Below are 24,122 nucleotides of genomic sequence, written 5' to 3' on the forward strand. Positions count from 1 at the left end.
TGGATTTGGGTGAAGGAGAAGCGGGTGGGGGGCTTGGGTACGTTACTGCGGGAGGTGCAGAGCTGTTGGCCGGGGTAGGAGTAGCCAGGTGGAAAGCATGACCAGCCGTAGAAAAATGCTTATTGAGATTCTCGATTATCGTGGATTTATCGGTGGTGACAGTGTTTCCTAGCCTCAGTGCAGTGGGCAGCTGGGAGGAGGTGCTCTTATTCTCCATGGACTTTAGTGTCCCAGACATTTTGGGAGTTTGTGCTACAGGATGCACATTTCTGTTTGAAAAAGCTAGCCTTTGCTTTCCTAACTGACTGTGTATATTGGTTCCTAACTTCCCTGAAAACTTGCATATCGCAGGGGCTATTCGATGCTAATGCAGTACGCCACAGGATGTTTTTCTGCTGGTCAAGGGCAGTCAAGTCTGGAGTGAACCAAGGGCTATATCAGTTCTTAGTTCAATCTTTTTTGAATGGGGCATGCTTATTTAAGATGGTGAGGAAAGCACTTTTAAGGAATAACAAGGCATCCTCTACTGACAGGATGAGGTCAATATCCTTCCAGGTCGATTAGAAAGGCCTGCTCGCTGAAGTGTTTAAGGGAGCGTTTGACAGTGATGAGGGGTGGTCGTTTGACCGCGGACGCAGGCAATGAGGCAGTGATCACTGAGATCCTGATTGAAGACAGCAGAGGGAAGGTTGGTCAGGATGATATCTATGAGGGTGCCCGTGTTTACGGATTTAGGGTTGTACCTGGTAGGTTCCTTGATCTTTTTTGAGATTGAGGGCATCTAGCTTAGATTGAAGGATGACTGACTGGGGTGGTAAGCATATCCCAGTTTAGGTCACCTAACAGTATTTCTGGAAAGGTGGATTTTTAAAAGTAGAAGCTCGAACTGTTTGGGCACATTCCTGGATAGTAAGACAGAACTCTGCAGGCTATCTCTGCAGTAGATTGCAACTCCGCCCCCTTTGGCAGTTCTATCTTGGCAGAAAATGTTGGAGTTGGGGATGGAAATTTCAGAATTTCTGGTCCTTCCTAACCAGGATTCAGAGTGTGCTAAAGCAGTGAATAAAACAAACTTAGGGAGGAGGCTTCTGATGTTAACATGCATGAAACCAAGGTTTTTACGGTTACAGAAGTCAACAAATGATAGTGCCTGGGGAATAGGTGTGGTGCTGGGGTCTATAGGGCCTGGGTTAACCTCTACATCACCAGAGGATGAGTAGGATGAGGGTACGGCTAAAGGCTATAAGAACTGGTCGTCTAGTTCTTTGGGAACAGAGAATAAAAGGAGAAGATTTCTGGGCATGGTAGAATAGATTCAGGGCATAGTGTACAGACAAGGGTACGGTAGGATGTGAGTACAGTGGAGGTAAACCTAGGCATTGAGTGACGATGAGAGAGGTTTCGTCTCTGGTGGTACCAGTTAAGCCAGGTGAGGTCTCCGCATGTGTGGGGGGTGGGATAAAAGAGCTATCTAAGGCATGTTGAGCGGGACTGAGTGCTCTACAGTGAAATAAAACAATAAGAACTAGCCGAGGCAGCAGTAGACAAGGCATATTGACATTAGAGAGTGGCATAAAGCAATCACAGGTGTTGATCTGGAGAGCTAAGACAACAACGGTAAATAGCGATGAATGGGCAGAGCGGGTCAGTTGTGCACATACAGGACCTGAGGTCAAGGCTGGGGATAAACAAAATGAGGTACCGTGTTATCGAAACAGTCCAGGGGGCATCAGCTGTGTAGCGGAGTGATCATAGGGTCCAATGAGCAGCAGCAATGAGTGAGTCAGGGAGCCGTTCGGTAGTCACTACTATGGTAGGCGAGCGGGACATGGACAGGTGTTTTCTTTTTTTTAAGCCTATAACCGTGTGTGAGGTGTATATTTTTGTTTCAGAGTAGATTTGTTTAAGACTACCAAGAAACACTCTTTGTGACCTTGATTTAGCCCACTGCAGTAAAATGCAAAAAAAACAAGGGACTGCCTCTAGTTCTCCACTTTCTCTAAAGTACAAGGGACTGCCTCTAGTTCTTTTATATTTCCCTAATGTTTTCAAGGCTCAATACTTTAGTCTCACATTAAAACCAGATCAATACAAACCTTGTCAAATGTATTCCTTTTAGGGACAGAATTTGGGCCTAGTATTGATTTTGTGCTCTATTTAAGGATCCTATTCTGGATTTTCAATTTTCTTACCTTTGATATTAAAAACTGCATTGTTGAGGAAGAGCTTTAAAGTAAGCCTTTCGCTGGACTGTTTACACCTGTTGTATCCTGTGCACGCAAAAACATTTACTTTGATTTGATTTTATAACACAAGCTCTGCTCTCTCCTAAAGAAACGCACCAGGCACTCTTACTGATTTCACCTGGCTCTCCATCTGCAGTGCTACAAGAAGAGCATGTGTAGTAGCTGGAAAATATTATTATTCCTATATCATGCCCTAGTATAGTGAGTTAGCCAGCCAAGATGTCTGGCATAACTACCTGACTTGATATGCCAAACACCTAGTCCTCAAAGCAAACAGCAATTGTGAGTCATCTGTGACACTGCAGACCTGGGAAGCTCCTCAACTTCCCTCATTTCGTACAGCAATAATCAGGAAATGAAAAGTCATTGCACTGTAATGTTTTTTTGTAACACTTGACGTATGAGAACCATATGAAAATAGAAATAATGTAGACAGGAAAATCGAATTTCCTCTAGAGCAGAGAAGAGCTGGTTTATTTATGTAAATTAATTCTGAGTTGAGCTCAATTCAAACTGATAAGGGCACCCTGGCTGTGGGGGATTGTTTTCGAGGAATCAATCAATGATGTAACAGAGGCACACAAACACACACACAGCAAATTGACTTTGTTTCAAGTATTGTCAGATGATTATATTGTCAGAAAGCATTGAGCCATCTAATGCTCAACACGTGAGCATGGCCGCTTGAATTTGTATTCACACTCACATACAGCTGTAGAATCCTAATTTGACCTATATTGCCACAGCAAAATAATCTTGCACCAACAGGATTTTAATGTTAAGTCCATAATGTTGCTTGATCGGTGGTTAGGCTAAAAGTAGGCTACATGAAAAGTGCAATACTGTTAATGTAACCATGTGTTAGTGTGGGTTTTCAGTGAATTTATGTAAATAATGAAGCAAAAGAGTGATCAAATTAGGATCCTACATCTGTAGATTAAATGTTACGTAAAGGGAGACATAAGGACAGGAGCTAGCATCAATGCAAGCTTTTAAAGTTGAGTGCTATTTCACATTCATTTTAATGGTTGAAGAAATTGATGACAACAGTTTGATTGTAGTATTTTTAGCATTTTCACAGCTTTCCTGTGTAGCTCAGTTGGTAGAGGATGGTGCTTGCAACGCCAAGGTTGTGGGTTTGATTCTCATAGGGGACCAGTATGAAAATGTCTGTCCTCACTACTGTAAATCACTCTGGATTAAGAGTGTCTACCTAAATGTAAGTAGAAGCTGTTCAAATTGTGGTGAAATACATTAGATTGATTTGTAAATTGCGACTGACATTGTTTATCTTTGATTTCAGTTTGAAATGCTGACAGGATCTCTACCATTTCAAGGCAAAGACCGCAAGGAAACAATGGTCCTGATACTGAAGTAAGATACTATACTGACAATGTCTATGGCAACTACCCCAGGAAGAGTAGCTGCTACCTTGCCAACAGCTAATGGGGATCCCTTATAAATACAAGACTATATATGAAATAATTGTTTTTTCCGTGAAATAACTTTTTTTTCTGTTTTGTAGGGCAAAACTTGGCATGCCGCAATTCTTAAGCCCAGAGGTGCAAAGTCTAATACGGGCCCTCTTCAAAAGAAATCCTGCCAATAGATTAGGTATGTAGTCAAGAGCATTACTAAAATGTGTCTTTTCACATGATCCATTCTATTTATCAATTGGAAGACAAATTTACAGCATTAGATCAACCTTTTCTCATTTATTAAATGGGACACAGTAGACAGCATTGAAATCTGAATCTTAGGATAGTGCAGGCTAGAGGGCACAGTTACTGTATGTTTTCTCTTACCCATCGGTGGAAGCTGGTTGGCCAGTGGTGGGACTGAATATAGTCATATGAATCACTTCCTCCCTGATTTATAAGATGGAGAGTAAATTCACAGAGACCTCTTCAAGCTGGAGTCATTCTTTATGTATCATTACAGGAAATATTAGTCATAATTTACCTAAAGCTGAGAGGTTATGTGTTATATGCATCTATATGAGCCTTTATAAGACATGTATGTATATGAGCCTTTATAAGACATGTATATGAGCCTTTATAAAGCATGAATAAGAGCCTTTATAAGGTATGTATATGAGCCTTTATAAGACATGTATATGAGCCTTTATAAGACATGTATATGAGCCTTTATAAGACATGTATATAAGCCTTTAGAAGACCTCTATATGAGCCTTTATAAGGCATGAATATGAGCCTTTATAAGACATGAATGTGAGCCTTTATAAGACATGTATATGAGCCTTTATAAGGCATGTATGTGAGCCTTTATGCATTACTGCATAGGGCTTATATGTTATGTAGCCACCACCGGAGACCCTAGTTAAATAAAATGGTCTAGAGAGTGTAGTTAATATTACCCATAATACCCCATATTCTCACTGAAAGAGCAGAGATACTTGAGATAGAATTTTAGTAAGTGAGAAATTTACAGCCCAGTGAAGGTAAAAAGAGTATTCGATCTAAATGTCCTGGTGTATTTTACTGTTAGGTGCTGGACCAGATGGAGTCGAGGAGATTAAAAGGCATCATTTCTTTGGAAATATAGATTGGAATGTGAGTACAATGCTTCTCGTAACCTTTTCTAGAAATCATTAAAGGCAAAGATGACCATCCATTGCTTTTTGATATGTCCTGAGGATTTCCTTTGGATTGTTGTACTTTCATACAAGAAGTGAAGGTATTTTAGCTCAGACTTTGTACCTACTGAGTAGAGAGGAAAGAAAACAAGATAATTGAAAGCTTTCTTCTTTCCAAGAGGACAATTTTCTGTACAGTATTTGGGTTGAAACATAATCTATTTTTACTCTCAGAAGTCACTGACCTATTTCTCTTACCTTGTTTTGGTTTTTGGTTGCCATACTAACAGATCAAGCAAAGAGACATACCTAATCACCATGGATTAAATGTAGCTCAATAGTAAATGGAAAAATTAAAGTAGCATTTTACCTTTCCCCCTCATGGTGAAACCACAGAAGCTTTACAGAAGAGAGATCAAGCCTCCATTCAAACCAGCAGTGGGCAGGCCAGAAGACACCTTCCACTTTGACCCCGAATTCACCTCCCGCACACCAACAGGTGATTAGTAATTGTAGGTGAAGTAGTTCAGCCCGTTGGCATGTGTGGTGTGCGTTTGTGTGTGTGTGTGTGTGTGGGATGTTGCCACATTATTTCATTAATCATGATGTTATGTTTCATTTCATGCTGTTTGCTTTTCTGTTATGCTGTTTACTGAAAATAATAATTTCTCCATGCATCTGTGTTCCACACACAAACTGACATCAATTTGCTGTTAAATTACTGACAAATAACCCCCTCTTTTATATCGACATAAAGTACATTTCCATATTGACAAAGTCAACCAGCCACAACCCTCTGAAATGATTATATCATTCAATGAGTGCAGTTACATGCACACAATAATATAATTATTGTGAATAATCAGATTAATGTAATAGTTTGACTTAAACGTTTGCATGCTTTGCAAGAAGATCGATTTTCCTAATAATCCTGTTTCCATGGTCACATCTGAAATCAGACTTCCTGGTGGGACTTAAATAAATGGAGAAAATCACCAATCAGAATGAACGTTCTACCATGTTATTTTTCTGAAGCATATTTGATTCTGAGTTCGGACATATAACGTTTATATGTGAAAACCATTCCTAAGTTTTTCCAAACTCAGTTCACTCTCGCAGCGCAAAAGAAGGCAGCTCATGCTGCTCATGCTGCTCATGCTGCTCATGCTGCTCATGCTGCTCATGCTGCTCATGCTGCTCATGCTGCTCATGCTGCTCATGCTGCTCATGCAGCTCATGCTGCTCATGCTGCTCATGCTGCTCATGCTGCTCATGCTGCTCATGCTGCTCATGCAGCTCATGCTGCTCATGCTGCTCATGCTGCTCATGCTGCTCATGCTGCTCATGCTGCTCATGCTGCTCTTGCTGCTCATGCTGCTCATGCTGCTCATGCTGCTCATGCTGCTCATGCTGCTCATGCTGCTCTTGCTGCTCATGCTGCTCATGCTGCTCATGCTGCTCATGCTGCTCATGCTGCTCATGCTAACACATGGCCATATCAAATCCACTGCTACAGTATAACTCTGATTTAAAGCATTTACATGTCCTAATCATTTGAAAGAGTGCTCAGAAAACCAGGCGTTTTAATCGCTGTGTGCTTACTTCCATTATGACTTTATGCCGATTTCAGATGAGCAGAGTAAGGTGTTTACTCATTGGGACTATTTGGCCTACACTACAATGCTATATTTGGCCTACTGCCATAATCAGTTGAATGTTGAATTATTAGTGTGCATGTAAACGTACTCAATGAATCCTAGTCCATGTGCAAAGGAAATTTGGTACAAAAGTACCAATATTTAACCTCATATATCAGCTGCTAGTGTGCAAAGTCAGTAGCTGTAGCTGTACATAAAGGTTCAATAATAATAATTTAAAAAATACCCTATAGGCCACATCTGTACACTACAATGGGACTGCCCCTCAAAAGTAAATTCATGATAAATTACAGTAACTCAACAGATGTAATGTATTTCCAGTTGCTAATATGTCCCAAGTTCCCATGTCTGTCCTGTTCTCCCATCAGACAGTAGAGGTTGTAACAGGTTCTGTACCATCTGTCACCTTCTCCCATCAGACTCGCCTGGCATCCCTCCCAGTGACAACACACACCAGCTCTTCAGAGGGTTCAGCTTCGTGGCCACTAATCTGGACCAGGACCAGTCCATTGCTGAAATACAGCAGAACTCAACCGTCAACCCTATTGTACAAGTGAGTATGCTAGAGGGAGAGAACTAATCAACTCAGGTATACAGCTCCTCCATCAACTATATAAACTTATTAAATACTCAAAGGAATATTTGAAACAATCACAAATATCAATATTTTTTTAGATAATATGACATCCTTCAGGCAATTGTCTTTTTATATATATTTTTAATTTTCCATGAAATTAAATGTAACCACAAAAATGGACGTTGGTGTCTCTATAGTCTCAACTTCAAGGGGAATATCAGAAACTCTGTATGTACAAATGAAGAAGAAATCAATATGATATCAGGAAGGAACCTCATTGGGATGTCCTAGCATAACATCAGAATACATTAGATTAACCACTTTCGATACTCTATTCGGAAAGTGTTGAGTAAATGAATTAAAGGCTGATTATCTGCTTTATGTAAATCATTCATATAAATAATTGATACCTTTTTTTTGGTGCTTCAGGGAGACCTCTTTCCTTTGGACTATATGTGTATGGATTACCTGACCTATCAGCTTAGTATCAACTACCACCCTTACCTGACCTATCAGCTTAGTATCAACTACCACCCTTACCTATCAGCTTAGTATCAACTACCACCCTTACCTGACCTATCAGCTTAGTATCAACTACCACCCTTACCTATCAGTTTAGTATCAACTACCACCCTTACCTGACCTATCAGTTTAGTATCAACTACCACCCTTACCTATCAGTTTAGTATCAACTACCACCCTTACCTGACCTATCAGTTTAGTATCAACTACCACCCTTACCTGACCTATCAGCTTAGTATCAACTACCACCCTTACCTATCAGTTTAGTATCAACTACCACCCTTACCTATCAGTTTAGTATCAACTGCCACCCTTACCTGACCTATCAGTTTAGTATCAACTACCACCCTTACCTGACCTATCAGCTTAGTATCAACTACCACCCTTACCTGACCTATCAGCTTAGTATCAACTACCACCCTTACCTGACCTATCAGCTTAGTATCAACTACCACCCTTACCTGACCTATCAGCTTAGTATCAACTACCACCCTTACCTGACCTATCAGCTTAGTATCAACTACCACCCTTACCTGACCTATCAGTTTAGTATCAACTACCACCCTTACCTGACCTATCAGCTTAGTATCAACTACCACCCTTACCTGACCTATCAGCTTAGTATCAACTACCATCCTTACCTGACCTATCAGCTTAGTATCAACTACCACCCTTACCTGACCTATCAGCTTAGTATCAACTACCACCCTTACCTGACCTATCAGCTTAGTATCAACTACCACCCTTACCTGACCTATTAGCTTAGTATCAACTACCACCCTTACCTGACCTATCAGCTTAGTATCAACTACCACCCTTACCTGACCTATCAGTTTAGTATCAACTGCCACCCTTACCTGACCTATCAGCTTAGTATCAACTACCACTCTTACCTATCAGCTTAGTATCAACTGCCACCCTTACCTGACCTATCAGCTTAGTATCAACTACCACCCTTATTTATCAGCTTAGTATCAACTGCCACCCTTACCTATCAGCTTAGTATCAACTGCCACCCTTACCTGACCTATCAGCTTAGTATCAGCTTACTATCAACTACCACCCTTACCTTGGGTCAGCAGGTAGCCTAGTGGTTAGAGCGTTGGGACAATAACCGAAAGGTTTCTGGATCGAATTCCTGAGCTGACAAGGTAAAACATTTGTTTTTCTGCTCCTGAACAAGGCAGTTAACCCACTGTTCCCCTGAACAAGGCAGTTAACCCACTGTTCCCCTGAACAAGGCAGTTAACCCACTGTTCTCCTGAACAAGGCAGTTAACCCACTGTTCCCCTGAACAAGGCAGTTAACCCACTGTTCCCCTGAACAAGGCAGTTAACCCACTGTTCCCCTGAACAAGGCAGTTAACCCACTGTTCCCCTGAACAAGGCAGTTAACCCACTGTTCTCCTGAACAAGGCAGTTAACCCACTGTTCCCCTGAACAAGGCAGTTAACCCACTGTTCCCCTGAACAAGGCAGTTAACCCACTGTTCCCCTGAACAAGGCAGTTAACCCACTGTTCCCCTGAACAAGGCAGTTAACCCACTGTTCCCCGGTAGGCCGTCATTGTAAATAAGACTTTGTTCTTAACTGACTTGCCTAGTTACATAAAAAACAGCATCTGATGAATTCAATGTATTTTACGTGGTGACAGTGGTGAAATGGAGGTGATCCCCATGGTCTTCTGTTTTAACCATCTCAGCCACTGCTCCATAGAAGGCCTCTCGTGTCCTGCAGCGCACAACAACACATCCACTCACATGAATAACAGCATAACTGATTCTACCAGATGGTTCATACCTGAGTGAGAAAGTCACTAACCAGAAAGGCCTCCCAGTGCCCTCAGGCCTCAGCAAAGCATATTGATTTGTGGTAGCACATAGTTCCCTTGATGACATCATGGCCATGTGCGCTCTGCCGTGGCAACGCTCTGGGAACATTTTGATCCTCTGCTTTTTCCATTGTATTGAACAAGTGAGGTTAGAAGCTGCTGCAGTGTGGATGAATGAGCCAACATCTCTCATAGAACACAATAGACTAGCATGGAATGTCCTGCAGACCACAAGGTGAATGTGTGAAACCAAGAGAGACTATTACTCTAGTGATGTGTGAAACCATGATAGATTATTAATGTAGTGATGTGTGAAACCATGATAGATTATTAATGTAGTGATGTGTGAAACCATGATAGATTATTAATGTAGTGATGTGTGAAACCATGATAGATTATTAATGTAGTGATGTGTGAAACCATGATAGATTATTAATGTAGTGATGTGTGAAACCATGATAGATTATTACTGTAGTGATGTGTGAAACCATGATAGATTATTAATGTAGTGATGTGTGAAACCATGATAGATTATTAATGTAGTGATGTGTGAAACCATGATAGATTATTAATGTAGTGATGTGTGAAACCATGATAGATTATTACTGTAGTGATGTGTGAAACCATGATAGATTATTAATGTAGTGATGTGTGAAACCATGATAGATTATTAATGTAGTGATGTGTGAAACCATGATAGATTATTAATGTAGTGATGTGTGAAACCATGATAGATTATTAATGTAGTGATGTGTGAAACCATGATAGATTATTAATGTAGTGATGTGTGAAACCATGATAGATTATTACTGTAGTGATGTGTGAAACCATGATAGATTATTAATGTAGTGATGTGTGAAACCATGATAGATTATTAATGTAGTGATGTGTGAAACCATGATAGATTATTACTATAGTGATGTGTGAAACCATGATAGATTATTCATGTAGTGATGTGTGAAACCATGATAGATTATTAATGTAGTGATGTGTGAAACCATGATAGATTATTACTGTAGTGATGTGTGAAACCATGATAGACTATTACTGTAGTACATTCACATTTTCAGTTCACTTTTCTTGCTCTCATTTGTGATTTGACATACAGCCATGAAAGAAGAACACTTCCTAAATCTCCACATGTAAAGTGGTACATCACAAGAGAAAGGAGAAATGCGACCAAAGTGCACTCACGCAGAAACACTGTTCACCTAGAATGTTCTTCAAGGACCATTCTTACCAGGGGAATCATTTGATAGCTATGGTAGATCTGTTTTGAAAACCAGTATGCTCCATTTTGCATATGAAATAGGCTTCCCCTGGATATGTCTGAGGATTATAGAAGGACTGATGGATTCCCTAGTCTGCCAGAGCAGGATTATAACATGAGCGAAGAGTAAGGAAGTCTGTTGACAAGCTTACTGGAGCATGATTATGACCAAAGGCTTTTATGTAAAATATGCTTAAATGTATTTGTGATGGCTGGACATGTTTGTCATTTCAGCAACTTCATGGGACCAACATCCATTTCACAGATGGGTATGAGGTAAAGGAGGAGGTGGGCTTGGGGGCGTACTCTGTCTGCAAACGATGCATCCACAAAATCACCAGTGTTGAATATGCTGTCAAAGTAAGTGAACCGTATGGGTAGATTTTTCAAGGGGAATGTTTATGTATAGATAGTTTATCATTCTTAGAGAAGGTAATTCTTTTCACGGCTCGTCAGTTACATGAAACAGCAGCATATACAACAAAGGGACGTTACGATCACTACAAAGATTCCGGGTTGATGTACGACCTTTAATTATTGCAGCCTTGTGATGTACTGTATATAGGCTACCCATTGCACTTCAACAACTATAAGCCTTTCAACTATAATATAGTTTCCCTTAGGATGATTCACGCAGCGACAATGATTCTGTATGTTGTGCAGACGATGCTCTGAGTTACACATTTTATCATGAGGGAACCAAGCAGTTGTAATTTAACAGGGGGGGGGTGTCTCTTTCAGATCATCGACAGAGTGAAGAAAGATCCATCTGAGGAAATTGAGATTCTGTTGAGATACGGGCAGCATCCAAACATCATCACGCTGAAGGATGTATGTCATCATTCAATGACTCCCATACACACGCACATGCTGAAAGCCCCCCATAAGGACAGAGAACCTTGCCAGTTTGCATACCAAAGGAAAAATGTGCCCATAAAAACTTAATTGAATTTTCACTGACCCTTATATTTCATTTTATCTTCTACAGTTGAAGTCGTAAGTTTACATATACTTAGGTTTGAGTCATTAAAACTAGTTTTTCAACCACTCCTCAAATTTCTTGTTAATAAACTATAGTTTTGGCAAGTCGGTTAGGACATCTACTTTGTGCATGACACAAGTAATTTTTCCAACAATTGTTTACAGATGATTTAATTTATAATTCACTGTATCACAATTCCAGTGGGTCAGAAGTTTACATACACTAAGTTAACTGTGCCTTTAAACAGCTTGAAAAATTCCAGAAAAAGCTGTCATGGCTTTAGAAGCTTCTGATAGGCTAATTTACATAATTTGAGTCAATTGGAGGTGTACCTGTGGATGTATTTTGAGGCCTACCTTCAAACTCCGTGCCTCTTTGTTTGACATCATGGGAAAATCAGCCAAGAACTCAGAAAATAAATTGTAGACCTCCACAATTCTGGTTCATTCTTGGGAGCAATTTCCAAACGCCTGAAGGTACCACGTTCATCTGTACAAACAATAGTACGCAAGTATAAACACCATGGGACCACTCACCCGATATACTGCTCAGGAAGGGGACACGTTCTGTCTCCTAGAGATGAATTTACTTTGGTGCTAAAAGTGCAAATCAATACCAGAACAACAGCAAAGGACCATGTGAAGATACTGGAGGAAACGGGTACAAAAGTATCTATATCCACAGTAAAACGAGTTCTATATCAACATAACCTGAAAGGCCGCTCAGCAAGGAAGAAGCCACTGCTCCAAAACCACCATAAAAATGCCAGACTACGGTTTGCAACTGCACATGAGGACAAAGATCATACTCTTTGGAGAAATGTCCTCTGGTCTGATGAAACATAAATAGAACTGTTTGGCCATAATGACCATCGTTATGTTTGGAGGAAAAAGGGGGAGGCTTGCAAATCGAAGAACACCATCCCAACCATGAAGCACGGGGGTGGCAGCATCATGTTGTGGAGGTGCTTTACTGCAGGAGGGACTGATGCACTTCACAAAATAGATGGCATCATGAGGGATGAAAATGATGTGGATATATTGAAGCAACATTTCAAGACATCACTCAGGAAGTTAAAGCTTGGTCGCAAATGGGTCTTCCAAATGGACAATGACCCCAAGCATACTTTCAAAGTTGTGGCAAAATGGCTTAAGGACAAGAAGGTCAAGGTATTGGAGTGTCCATCACAAAGCCCTGACCACAATCCTATAAAACAATTGTTGGCAGAACTGAAAAGGCATGTGTGAGCAAGGAGGCCTACAAACCTGACTCCGTTACACCAGCTCTGTCAGGAGGAATGGGCCAAAATTCACCCAACTTATTGTGGGAAGCTTGGGGAAGGCTACCCGAAATGCTTGACCCAAGTGAAACCATTTAAAGGCAATGCTACCAAATACTAATTGAGTGTATGTAAACTTCTGACCCACTGGGAATGTGATGAAAGAAATAAAAGCTAAATCATTCTCTCTACTATTATTCTGAAATTTCACATTCTTAAAATAAAGTGGTGATCCTAACTGACCTAAGACAGGGATTTTTTTACTAGGATTAAATGTCAAGAATTGTGAAACTGAGTTTAAATGTATTTGGCTAAGGTGTACCGGTATGTAAACTTCCGACTTCTAATGTATGTCCTTATTGGATTTTACTAGCCACTGTTTGTTGGCTGTGAGGACTAGACGAATGTAGTCTTTGGTTCATAAATACCTCCACATGGTATTAAAATGTATTTTTGGCCCCTAGGTCTATGACGATGGGAGGTATGTGTACCTTGTGATGGAGCTGATGAGAGGTGGGGAGCTGCTGGACAGAATACTCTATCAGAAGTGTTTCTCTGAGCGAGAAGCCTCTGCTCTTCTCTGCACTATTACCAAGACAGTGGAGTACCTTCACTCACAGGGGGTCAGTATCATTCATGTACGGGTACAGGGGAGCATCTTCACTCACAGGGGGTCAGTATCATTCATGTACAGGTACAGTGGAGTACCTTCACTCATGGGGTCAGTATCATTCATGTACAGGTAACTGCCAAAATAAAGGAAACCCCAACATAAAGTGTCTTAATAGGGGGTTGGGCCACCACGAGCCAGAACAGCTTCAGTGCACCTTGGAATAGATTCTACTTGTGTCTGGAACTAAATTCTTGGGATGCGACACCATTCTTCTAGGAGAAATCGCATCAGTTTTGTTGATGGTGGTGGAAAATGCTGTCTCAGGTGACGCTCCAGAATCTCCCATAAGTGTTCAATTGGGTTGAGATCCAGTTACTGAGACACACACGTTACACCCCGATGCTCCTTTGAGACCCCTATTTCAAAATCACTGAGATCTCTTCATTTTTCAAATCAAATCACATTTTATTTGTCACATGCGCTGAATACAATGGGTGTAACTGAAATGCTTGTTTACGAGCCCTTCGCAACGATGCAGAGTTCAATACATAGATAAATACATAAATACATAGATAAACAGTAACACAAGGAATAACATTAAATAGGTCGCATTTGTAAATGAGAACTTGTTCTCAACTTGCCTACCTGGTTAAATAAAGGTGAAATAAAAAATATTAAAAATACACAGTACCAGATCAATATACAGAAGGAATAGCTATATAGAGGGAGTACCAGTACCAGATCAATGTGCAGAGGCCAGTACCAGATCAATGTACAGAAGGAATAGCTATATACAGGGAGTACCAGTACCAGATCAATGTACAGAAGGAAAAGCTATATACAGGGAGTACCAGTACCAGATGAGGTATTTAAGGTAGATGAAGGCAGGATAAAGTGACTAGGCAACAGGATAGATAATAATAAGGTATTTGAGGTAGATATGTACATGAAGGCAGGGTAAACTGACTAGGCATCAGGATAGATAATAATACGGTATTTGAGGTAGATATGTACATGAAGGCAGGGTAAACTGACTAGGCATCAGGATAGATAAGAGTAAAATATAGTACAGAGTAGCAGCAGCAAATGATGTGTATATGTGTGTTTGTTGTTTCGGTAATGGCGTCTGTGTGTTTGTGTTCTGTCGCTATGCATGTGTGTGTTATGTGTGTGTGCGTGTGTAGTGTATGTGAATGTGTGTGGGTTTTGTGTGAGTGTGTCAGTGTATTGTGTCTGCGTGAGTGGGGAGTTTTGGGGAGTGTGCACAGAGTCGCTGCAAGACAGGGTCAATGCAGATAGTCTGGGTAACCATTTAATGAACTATTTAGCAGTCTGGCTATTTAACAGTCTTATGGCTTGGGGCTAGAAGCTGTCTCGGCACCTGTTGGTCCGGACGGTAGCTGAGTGAATAGTCTTCATCTGGCCTTCCTTCCTCTTCTAGCCATGGTAACCAAAATAATGGGCTACTAGGCATGTTTTATACATGACCCTAAGCATGATGGGAAGTTAATTGCTTAATTACCTCAGGAACCATACCTGTGTGGAACCACCTGCTTTCAATATACTTTGTGTCCCTCATTTACTGGGGTGTTTCCTTTTTTTCTGACAGATACCCATGTTTTATTCTAGCAGTTACCTATATGCGTCCAACTAACATCTTCATCAAAGTGAAGGAGTAGCACCCCTGGTACATTCCTATTAGCTTATCTGTTTTGTCATAGGTGGTACATCGAGACCTGAAACCAAGCAACCTCCTCTATGTGGATGAAACGGGAGATCCTGAATCGATCCGAATATGTGATTTTGGGTTCGCCAAACAATTAAGGGCAGAAAACGGTCTCCTCATGACGCCCTGTTACACAGCAAACTTTGTGGCTCCAGAGGTGAGGAAACATTTGATCTTATTTATTTCAAGTACATGTCATATTGTGATGTGACACAGATTGACCATGTCTTTCATAGGTCCTGAAGAAGCAGGGGTATGATGCTGCTTGTGACATCTGGAGTTTGGGGATCCTACTCTACACTATGCTCGCAGGGTAAGCCTAATTCACTGGTTTATTTAAACCTGGCAGGGTAAACCTAATTTCACTGGTTTATTAAAACCTGGCAGGGTAAACCTAATTTCACTGGTTTATTAAAACCTGGCAGGGTAAACCTAATTTCACTGGTTTATTAAAACCTGGCAGGGTAAACCTAATTTCACTGGTTCATTAAAACCTGGCAGGGTAAACCTAATTTCACTGGTTCATTAAAACCTGGCAGGGTAAACCTAATTTCACTGGTTCATTAAAACCTGGCAGGGTAAACCTAATTTCACTGGTTCATTAAAACCTGGCAGGGTAAACCTAATTTCACTGGTTCATTAAAACCTGGCAGGGTAAACCTAATTTCACTGGTTCATTAAAACCTGGCAGGGTAAACCTAATTTCACTGGTTCATTAAAACCTGGCAGGGTAAACCTAATTTCACTGGTTTATTAAAACCTGGCAGGGTAAACCTAATTTCACTGGTTTATTAAAACCTGGCAGGGTAAACCTAATTTCACTGGTTTATTAAAACCTGGCAGGGTAAACCTAATTTCACTGGTTCATTAAAACCTGGCAGGGTAAACCTAATTTCACTGGTTTATTTAAACCTGGCAGGGTAAACCTAATTTCACTGGTTTATTTAAACCTGGCAGGGTAAACCTAATTTCACTGGTTTATTTAAACCTGGCAGGGGAAGCAACATTTGCACTTTGCTACTTCTCCTGGATACCACTGATTGAATGACTCATTTTTGGGACAGTGGAGGACAGATTACTTTCTAAGCTGAGGTCGAGTCTGTGGTAGAGTCATTGTAATTGTACTCTTCACAAGCCCAAATCTCTCAGGACCTGCCCTGACAATTTAATGTCCCAGCCTGCGGCTCAGGTTTAAAATCTCTAATCAGGGCATTAGAAAAAAAGCAGCATTCTTTCACTGGGTGAAAACTGGTTGAATCAACATTGTTTCCATGTCATTTCAACCAAACAATTCAATGTGATGATGTTGAATCAACGTGGAAAACTGATTGGATTTGAAAACGTAAGGGAATTGTATCTTTTTTCAACCAACTTTTAACCTAAATCCATTGACATGGTGTTTTTTTTGTTGTTGTTGATTTCACATTGAATTCACGTTAGTTGACAACTCAACCAAATGAAAATCAAAACTAGGCGTTAAACGAACGTCTGTGCCCATTGGGACACTGTTGACGCCATTATTCATATTACTTCTAAAAATATCTCAGCCGAGGTATTGGAGAATCACACCTCACAAACACCTAGATTTTAAGACCCCAAATTCAAACAAACTCACATATATCTTTCCCTACTGTGCAACAGTAAAGCACATTTATTACTGTAGAGCAGGGAAGTTTGATTGAAAAGTGTTTGATTGTCTTCTCCTTCTTCACCCTTGTGTTTACAGCTTCACCCCTTTTGCCAATGGTCCTGATGACACCCCGGAGGAAATACTGGCTCGCATTGGTAGCGGAAAATATGCCCTCACCGACGGAAACTGGGATACAGTTTCTGATGCTGCAAAGGTGAGGTTATGTGTCCTTCATTAATAGCACATCACTGTTTATTTAATGATTTAATAAATCCAGTTCACATCCAATTGTTGTACATGGAAGTTTGAAATGAAATCCCATCCACATTGGTTTAGCTGCAACGCTGCATTTCATACTGGTCCTAACTAGACTATTTCTGTGTTGGGTTCCAATAGGACATAGTCACTAAGATGCTCCATGTGGATCCACACCAACGGCTGACGGCTCCCCAGGTCCTCAGACACCAGTGGATAGTCAACCAAGAACAGCTGTCTCAGTGTCAGCTCATCAGACAGGATGTACAGCTTGTTAAGGTAAGGAGGAAAACCTGATGAAAAGCCCAAACCTGACAATGTAAGAAGCAACATCATCTGTACGTGTTGCCAATCTCTAGCCTGACTGACAACATTGTTTCACCTCAGCCCAGCAGTTTGACTGGTTGACCAGGCTAGTCGATCTTTGTCACTAAGCAAATGATGTTAGCTAATTGTGATAGTTATTGTTTTGAATCACAAGCAACGTTGTCTTCTAAAGCTCTCTGACTAATGAAAGGTCTCTCACACATGAATTTCTCCTCTGTAGAAGTGCTGTTGTCATTCTACTGCCACCTTGTGTACAGATATACCATTACATGTAGAACTTTTGCATTTTCTACGTCAGCAAAAGTCATTTGAAACCTGCTCAACGTTTCACTTACTGTACTTGCTATGCCCCCTTTAATTATGCAGTTTTAGAATAGAATAACTTTAAGTGTTTTCTGTCTCCCTAGGGAGCAATGGCTGCAACATACTTGGCGTTGAATCGATCGCCTCTGGCCCCAAAGCTGGAGCCTGTGCAGTGTTCAAGTTTGGCCCAGAGAAGAGGAATGAAGAGACTCACATCCACTTGTTTATAGCACCCTCATAGATGATTCAGGGACAGCTTGAAAATGGGTCAAGGTGCAATGACTTTCATCAGACACTGGTTTAAGTGCCCGTCCAAAGAACCAGGAAGTCTACAGTAGTGGGAACAAGGAGGAGCCACTTGTAACAAGAAAAAAATAAATGGTAGAGAAGATGCATCACATTGTTGCACTAAGACAGGAATCTTTACAGATTTTAGATGCACTCAAAACAAACAAATGGTGGCTTCGAAGACCAAGCAGAATTCTGTTCAAATCTTCTTAAATGTATCATTTGTATTGAAGAAATGTAACATTAATATATTTTATTCATTCATATTTGCCTTTTCATTTAGGTGGCATCTGAAACTGTTTGTTTGTGAATTGACACCTGTGTATTATGTAGAGTATGTTTAGAATGATATTGTCTAGGAGACCAAGTCACCTTATGCAACGTTGAGTTGACACTGTCATAATCGCTGTAACAGAAAAGTCTAGAACAGCTTGTAGTTCATAACTACACGATACAAATTTTACGAGATTTTATCGACAGCATCTGTATTTTTCCCTGTGTCTGAAAATAAGCATGTTGGAATGTTACTTTGCTGACACATTGTCCATAGTCTAAAAGTTAAATTACAGCTGCTAAGGATATGTTGGTACATTTTGTAGCATTCCAGAAATCCACAGTTAGTATAGACATTAAAATAAACTGAAATAGCTGAATGAGTACAAGGAGTAAACAGTGCATTCAGAAAGTATTCAGACCCTTGACTTTTTCCAGATTTTGTTACGTTACAGCCTTATCTAAAATGGATTAAATAAATTAAACATCCTCATCAATCTACACACAATGCCCAATAATGAATAGCAAAAACATATATATTTTTGCAAATGTACAATAAAAAAAAAATGGAAATACCTTAGTTACATAAGTATTCAGACCATTTGCTATGAGACTCAAAATTGAGCTCAGGTGCATCCTGTTCCCATTGATCATCCTTGATGTTTCTTCAACTTGATTGGAGTCCACTGGTGGTAAATTCAATTGATATGACATGATTTGGAAAGGCACACACCTTTCTACATAAGGTCCCACAGTTGACAGTGCATGTTAGAGCAAAAACCAAGTCATGAGGGAGATGATCGAGACAGGATTGTGTCAAGGCACAGATCTATGGAAGGGTACCAAAAAATATCTGCAGCATTAAAGGTCCCCAAGAGTGCAGTGGCTTCCATCATTCTTAAATGGAAGAAGTTTGGAACCACCAAGACTTTTCCTAGAGCTGGCCACCCAGCCAAACTGAGCAATCGGGGGAGAAGGGCCTTGGTCAGGGAAGTGACCAAGAACCCGATGGTCACCCTGATAGAGCTTTAGAGTTCCTCTGTGGAGATGGGAGAATCGTACAGAAGGACAACCATCTCTGCAGCACTCCACTAATCAGGCCTGTATGGTAGAGTGGCCAGACAGAAGCCACTATTCAGTAATAGGCACATGACAGCATGCTTGGTGTTTGCCAAAAGGCACTTAAAGGACTCTCAGACCATGAGAAACAAGATTCTCCGGTTTGATGAAACCAAGATTGAACTTTTTGGCCTGAATGCCATGCGTCACGTGTGGAGGAAACCTGGCACCATCCCTATGGTGAAGCATGGTGGTGGCAGCATTATGCTGTGGGTATGTTTTTCAGGGACTGGGAGACTAGTCAGGATCGAGGCGAAGATGAACAGAGCAAAGTACAGAGAGATTCTTGAAGAAAACCTGCTCCAGAGCACAAAGGTTCACCATCCAACAGGACAACGACCCCAAGCAAACAGCCAAGACAATACAGGAATGGCTTCGGGACAAGTCTCTAAATGTCATTGAGTGGCCCAGTCAGATCCCGGACTTGAACCCAATCTAACATCTCTGGAGAGACCTGAAAATAGCTGTGCAGCGACATTCCCCATCCAACCTGACCGAGCTTAAGAGAATCTGCCGAGAAGAATGGGAAAACTTCCCAAATACAGACGTGCCAAGCTTGTAGCGTCGTACCCAAGAAGACTCTAGGCTGTAATCGCTGCCAAAGGTGCTTCAACAAAGTACTGACTAAAGGGTCTGAATACTTATGTAAATGTTATATTTCTGTTTTTTTGTTGTTTTTTTCATTTTAATAAATTAGCAAACATTTCTTAACCTGTTTTTGCTTTGTCATTATAGGGTATTGTGTCTAGATTGATGAAGAGGGAAAACAATGTAATCAATTTTAGAATAAGGCTGTAACTTAACAAAATGTGAAAAAAGTCAAGGGGTCTGATAACTTCCGAATGCACTGTATGTCTGCATCAGTAGAGGCTGCTGAAGGAGGACGGCTCATAATAATGTCTGGAATTATGTCAATGGAAGGGTATGGAAACCATATTTGATACCATTCCATTGACTCCATTCCAGCCATTACTATCAGCAGCCCTCCCTTCAGCAGCCTCTACTGGTCTGCATCAATCTATAACTTTCAGGTTGGTTCATAAGGTTAGACATACTGTAGTGTACAATATTTATTTTCTGTAGCTTACAGTTCAATATTATTTTCTTTATAAAATCTAGTGCGCATTATGTTGGATTCTTTTGATAGTTTTGGCAATTTCTAACATAATATTCTACTTTTGTTTTGGGGAGGGGTACTGAAACAGACCCAATTTCAATTGTTATATTTCTTGTGTAAATGTGACTTAAGTTATTGTATCAAACAAATGTATTTATTGTTTCTACATTGTCCATTATGTTTGTGTATTAATGTATGTTTATGTCAGTATGTTTTATTTTTTTAATACATGACAGATTTAAGTGTTTTTACCTGATCTGGAGTGCACTATGTGATCTGGAGTGCACTAGGTAAATTACTTTTAGAGGGACGTATTTGTTTTAGTAGCAGATACATTGGTATGCATTTATTAGCATTATATATCAACAAAGATTAATCTTAAAACATTATGGAACCAATATGAGTGGATTGATTTAGTGTTCATATGTTAAACACAGCATAAAACACATACAGTTGAAGTCAGAAGTTTACATACACTTAGGTTGGAGTCATTAAAACTCGTATTTCAACCACTCCACACATTTCTTGTTAACAAACTATAGATTTGGCAAGTCGGTTAGGACATCTACTTTGTGCATGACACAAGTAATTTTCCCAACAATTGTTTAGACAGATTATTTCACTTATAATTCACTGTATCACAATTCCAGTGGGTCAGAAGTTTACATACACAAAGTTGACTGTGCCTTTAAACAGCATCATGGAAAATTCCAGATAATGCTGTCATGGCTTTAGAAGCTTCTGATAGGCTAATTGACATAGTTTGAGTCAATTTGAGGTGTGCCTGTGGATGTATTCAAGGCCTACCTTCAAACTCAGTGCCTCTGCTTGACATCATGAGAAAAGCAAAAGAAATCAGCCAAGACCTCAGAAAAAACATTGTAGACCTCCACAAGTCTGGTTCATCCTTGGGAGCAATTTCCAAACGCTTGAAGGTACCACGTTTATCTGTACAAACAATGGTATGCAAGTATAAACACTAAGGGATCACGCAGCCATCATACCGCTCGGGAAGGAGACACGTTCTGTCTCCTAGAGAAAAATAGAACTGTTTGGCCATAATGACCATCGTTATGTTTGGAGGAAAAAGGGGGATACTTCCAAAGTTGTGTCAAAATGGCTTAAGGACAACAAAGTCAAGGTATTGGAGTGTCCATCACAAAGCCCTGACCTCAATCCTATAGAAAATTTGTGGGCAGAACTGAAAAAGCGTGTGCGAGCAAGGAGGCCTTACAAACCTGACTCAGTTACACCAGCTCTGTCAGAAGGAATGGGCCAAAATTCCCCCAACTTATTGTGGGATGCTTGTGGAAGGCACCCGAAACGTTTGACCCAAGTTAATGAATTGAAAGGCAATGCTACCAATTACGAATTGAGTGAATGTGAACTTCTGACCCACTGGGAATGTGATGAAAGAAATAAAAGCTGAAATAACTCATTCTCACTATTATTCTGACATTTCACATTATTAAAAATAAAGTGGTGATCCTAACTGACCTAAGACAGGGAATTTTGACTCTTATTAAATATCAGGAATTGTGAACAACTGAGTTTAAATGTATTTGCCTAAGGTGTATGTAAACTTCCGACTTCAACTGTACAGTAGAATGCCACCTTGGATGCCTTTATGTTTATGATTTAGTTGCAAATCAAGTCGTAAAGAAGCTGTGTGAAACAAACACCAGAAATCCCAACAGTGTTTTCAGTGGACCAACACAATGACATATTATAGAATTACAGGTTGAAAGTACACAAGATTCGGGAATGGTTTATCATTCAACTTAAGTACACAATGGAGCTTTAGTTGCTCCATAATATTAAGAATACGGGATAATCTGACAAAACAGGTTCCACAGGATAAATTCCACACACTTACCTTTAGAACATTTTCATAATTTCTAGAATATTTTCATAAATTTGACAGTACAACATGTAAAAAGCATTACAGCCTAATGAACACTGAGCCTTGACAATTTCTGCTTTCACAAAGCTTAATTGAATAACTACTAAAATACAATATTAGAATCATCGAATCACACAATAGATAACCTTGATCAATGACTCGCCTTGTGCTGCTGTGGCTTTTATATAGATCTGCATACTGAAGGTTCTTCTGAGAAGATATTTATTCAAAGAGTCTCCTGTTCTGTGTTGTTCAGTCACTAAGCCCTCAAGTGAGGACACACTATTGTCTGAAAACCCCTGTAAAGTAAGTAGCTAAAAAGTAACATTGTGAAACTCGTGCTAGTAGGACTGTACATACTGTATAGGTTACTTAACTATGTTCCTTGTATTGGCAGTGCATGCCAAAACTTTACAAATAAATCAAGTGGGAAAGAAACTCTGTTATGTTGATATTTTGTGATGATAGTCACAGGCATACACACAGTGACCCTTATCAGTTTGTGGACAACTTCTGGTCCTGTGTGGCAGGGTATTGGCAATGCAAGGGTGACTTCCCCTGGGGCTACCCATACAAAAAAATATATGCATACACTACTGTAAGTTGCTTTGGATAAAAGTGTCTGCTAAATGTATATTATATTACTTAATATAATAATAGTATGCAGATTTTTTTTCAAGCTAGGCCTAATTGAATGCAATTTTGGTTTACCTTCGCTAGAAACCTGGTTGAACCTGTTTCACAGTAACAAAAAAGAACAATGGGGGGAAATCGGTAGTGCTGTGCTACTTCTCCTGGCTACCACTGATTGAATTACTCGTTTTTGGGACAGTGAGAGGGACAGTGGAGGACAGATTACTTTCTAAACTGAGGTCGAGTCTGTGGTAGAGTCATTGTAATTATACTCTTCACAAGCCCAAATCTCTCAGGACCTGCCCTGACAATTTAATGTCCCAGCCTGTGGCTCAGGTTTAAAATCTCTAATCAGGGCAAAGCAGCATTCTTTCACTGGGTAAAAATAGGTTGAATCAACATTGTTTCCACGTCGTTTCAACCAAAACATAAGAGTGTGATTACGTCATTGTAAATAAGATTTTTTTTTCTAAGGCCAGGCACCACAGGCAACATTTTTGATTTTGCTTCCACCTGTCAATTTTCTGATTTGGGGATATTTAGCATAAAATAAATAAATACTTTATTGGTATAATTTTATTCCAACTCCGTCAACTACACCTAGCATTAATGTCGTTCTTGATAGCATGTTTCATGTAGAACTTCAACCGCTATTTTTAAATCTCTCCATGTTGAATCATATATCATCCAAAAGCATGTTTTCCGGAGCATGTCGTTAGCTAGTCCATACATGGCTATATCCTTTGTTGACGTAGTGCTTCGTGCTAAAAGATTAGTAATTTCCTGACATCCGATTGGCATTTAAAGGCACTTTCCGGCAACTTGATTGGTTAAAATGCGTCACGTGCCGCGCAGCTCTTCCTTGTTTTAAAATATCTCCCGCGAAGAATCAACGTAAAGAGAGACACAATTAGTAAATCTCGAAGAATATAACTACAGTATGTGAATAAAAATAGGCGATCTCAGTTAGCCAATG

The 24,122-nt window shown here is 40.1% G+C and overlaps 1 protein-coding gene across 1 annotated transcript in view; it reads left to right on the top strand.

Annotated features, from left to right (window-relative positions):
- Positions 1-22,951, top strand: part of LOC110499394 (ribosomal protein S6 kinase alpha-2) — a 40,233-nt gene extending 17,282 nt beyond the window's left edge. Inside the window, exons 9-21 of the mRNA XM_021576514.3 lie at positions 3,550-3,620; positions 3,772-3,860; positions 4,755-4,819; positions 5,239-5,341; positions 6,920-7,053; positions 10,933-11,058; positions 11,440-11,529; positions 13,424-13,582; positions 15,294-15,455; positions 15,535-15,611; positions 17,025-17,142; positions 17,325-17,462; positions 17,918-22,951. Of these exons, the coding sequence (XP_021432189.2) occupies positions 3,550-3,620; positions 3,772-3,860; positions 4,755-4,819; positions 5,239-5,341; positions 6,920-7,053; positions 10,933-11,058; positions 11,440-11,529; positions 13,424-13,582; positions 15,294-15,455; positions 15,535-15,611; positions 17,025-17,142; positions 17,325-17,462; positions 17,918-18,043 (1,458 nt within the window). The 3' untranslated portion in view covers positions 18,044-22,951. The remainder of the gene's footprint in view (positions 1-3,549; positions 3,621-3,771; positions 3,861-4,754; positions 4,820-5,238; positions 5,342-6,919; positions 7,054-10,932; positions 11,059-11,439; positions 11,530-13,423; positions 13,583-15,293; positions 15,456-15,534; positions 15,612-17,024; positions 17,143-17,324; positions 17,463-17,917) is intronic.
- Positions 22,952-24,122: the final 1,171 nt, after the last annotated feature.

Source organism: Oncorhynchus mykiss, chromosome 20, assembly GCF_057628025.1.
Source record: "Oncorhynchus mykiss isolate SJ-2025 chromosome 20, ASM5762802v1, whole genome shotgun sequence".
In the NCBI taxonomy this organism is placed as follows: domain Eukaryota; kingdom Metazoa; phylum Chordata; class Actinopteri; order Salmoniformes; family Salmonidae; genus Oncorhynchus; species Oncorhynchus mykiss.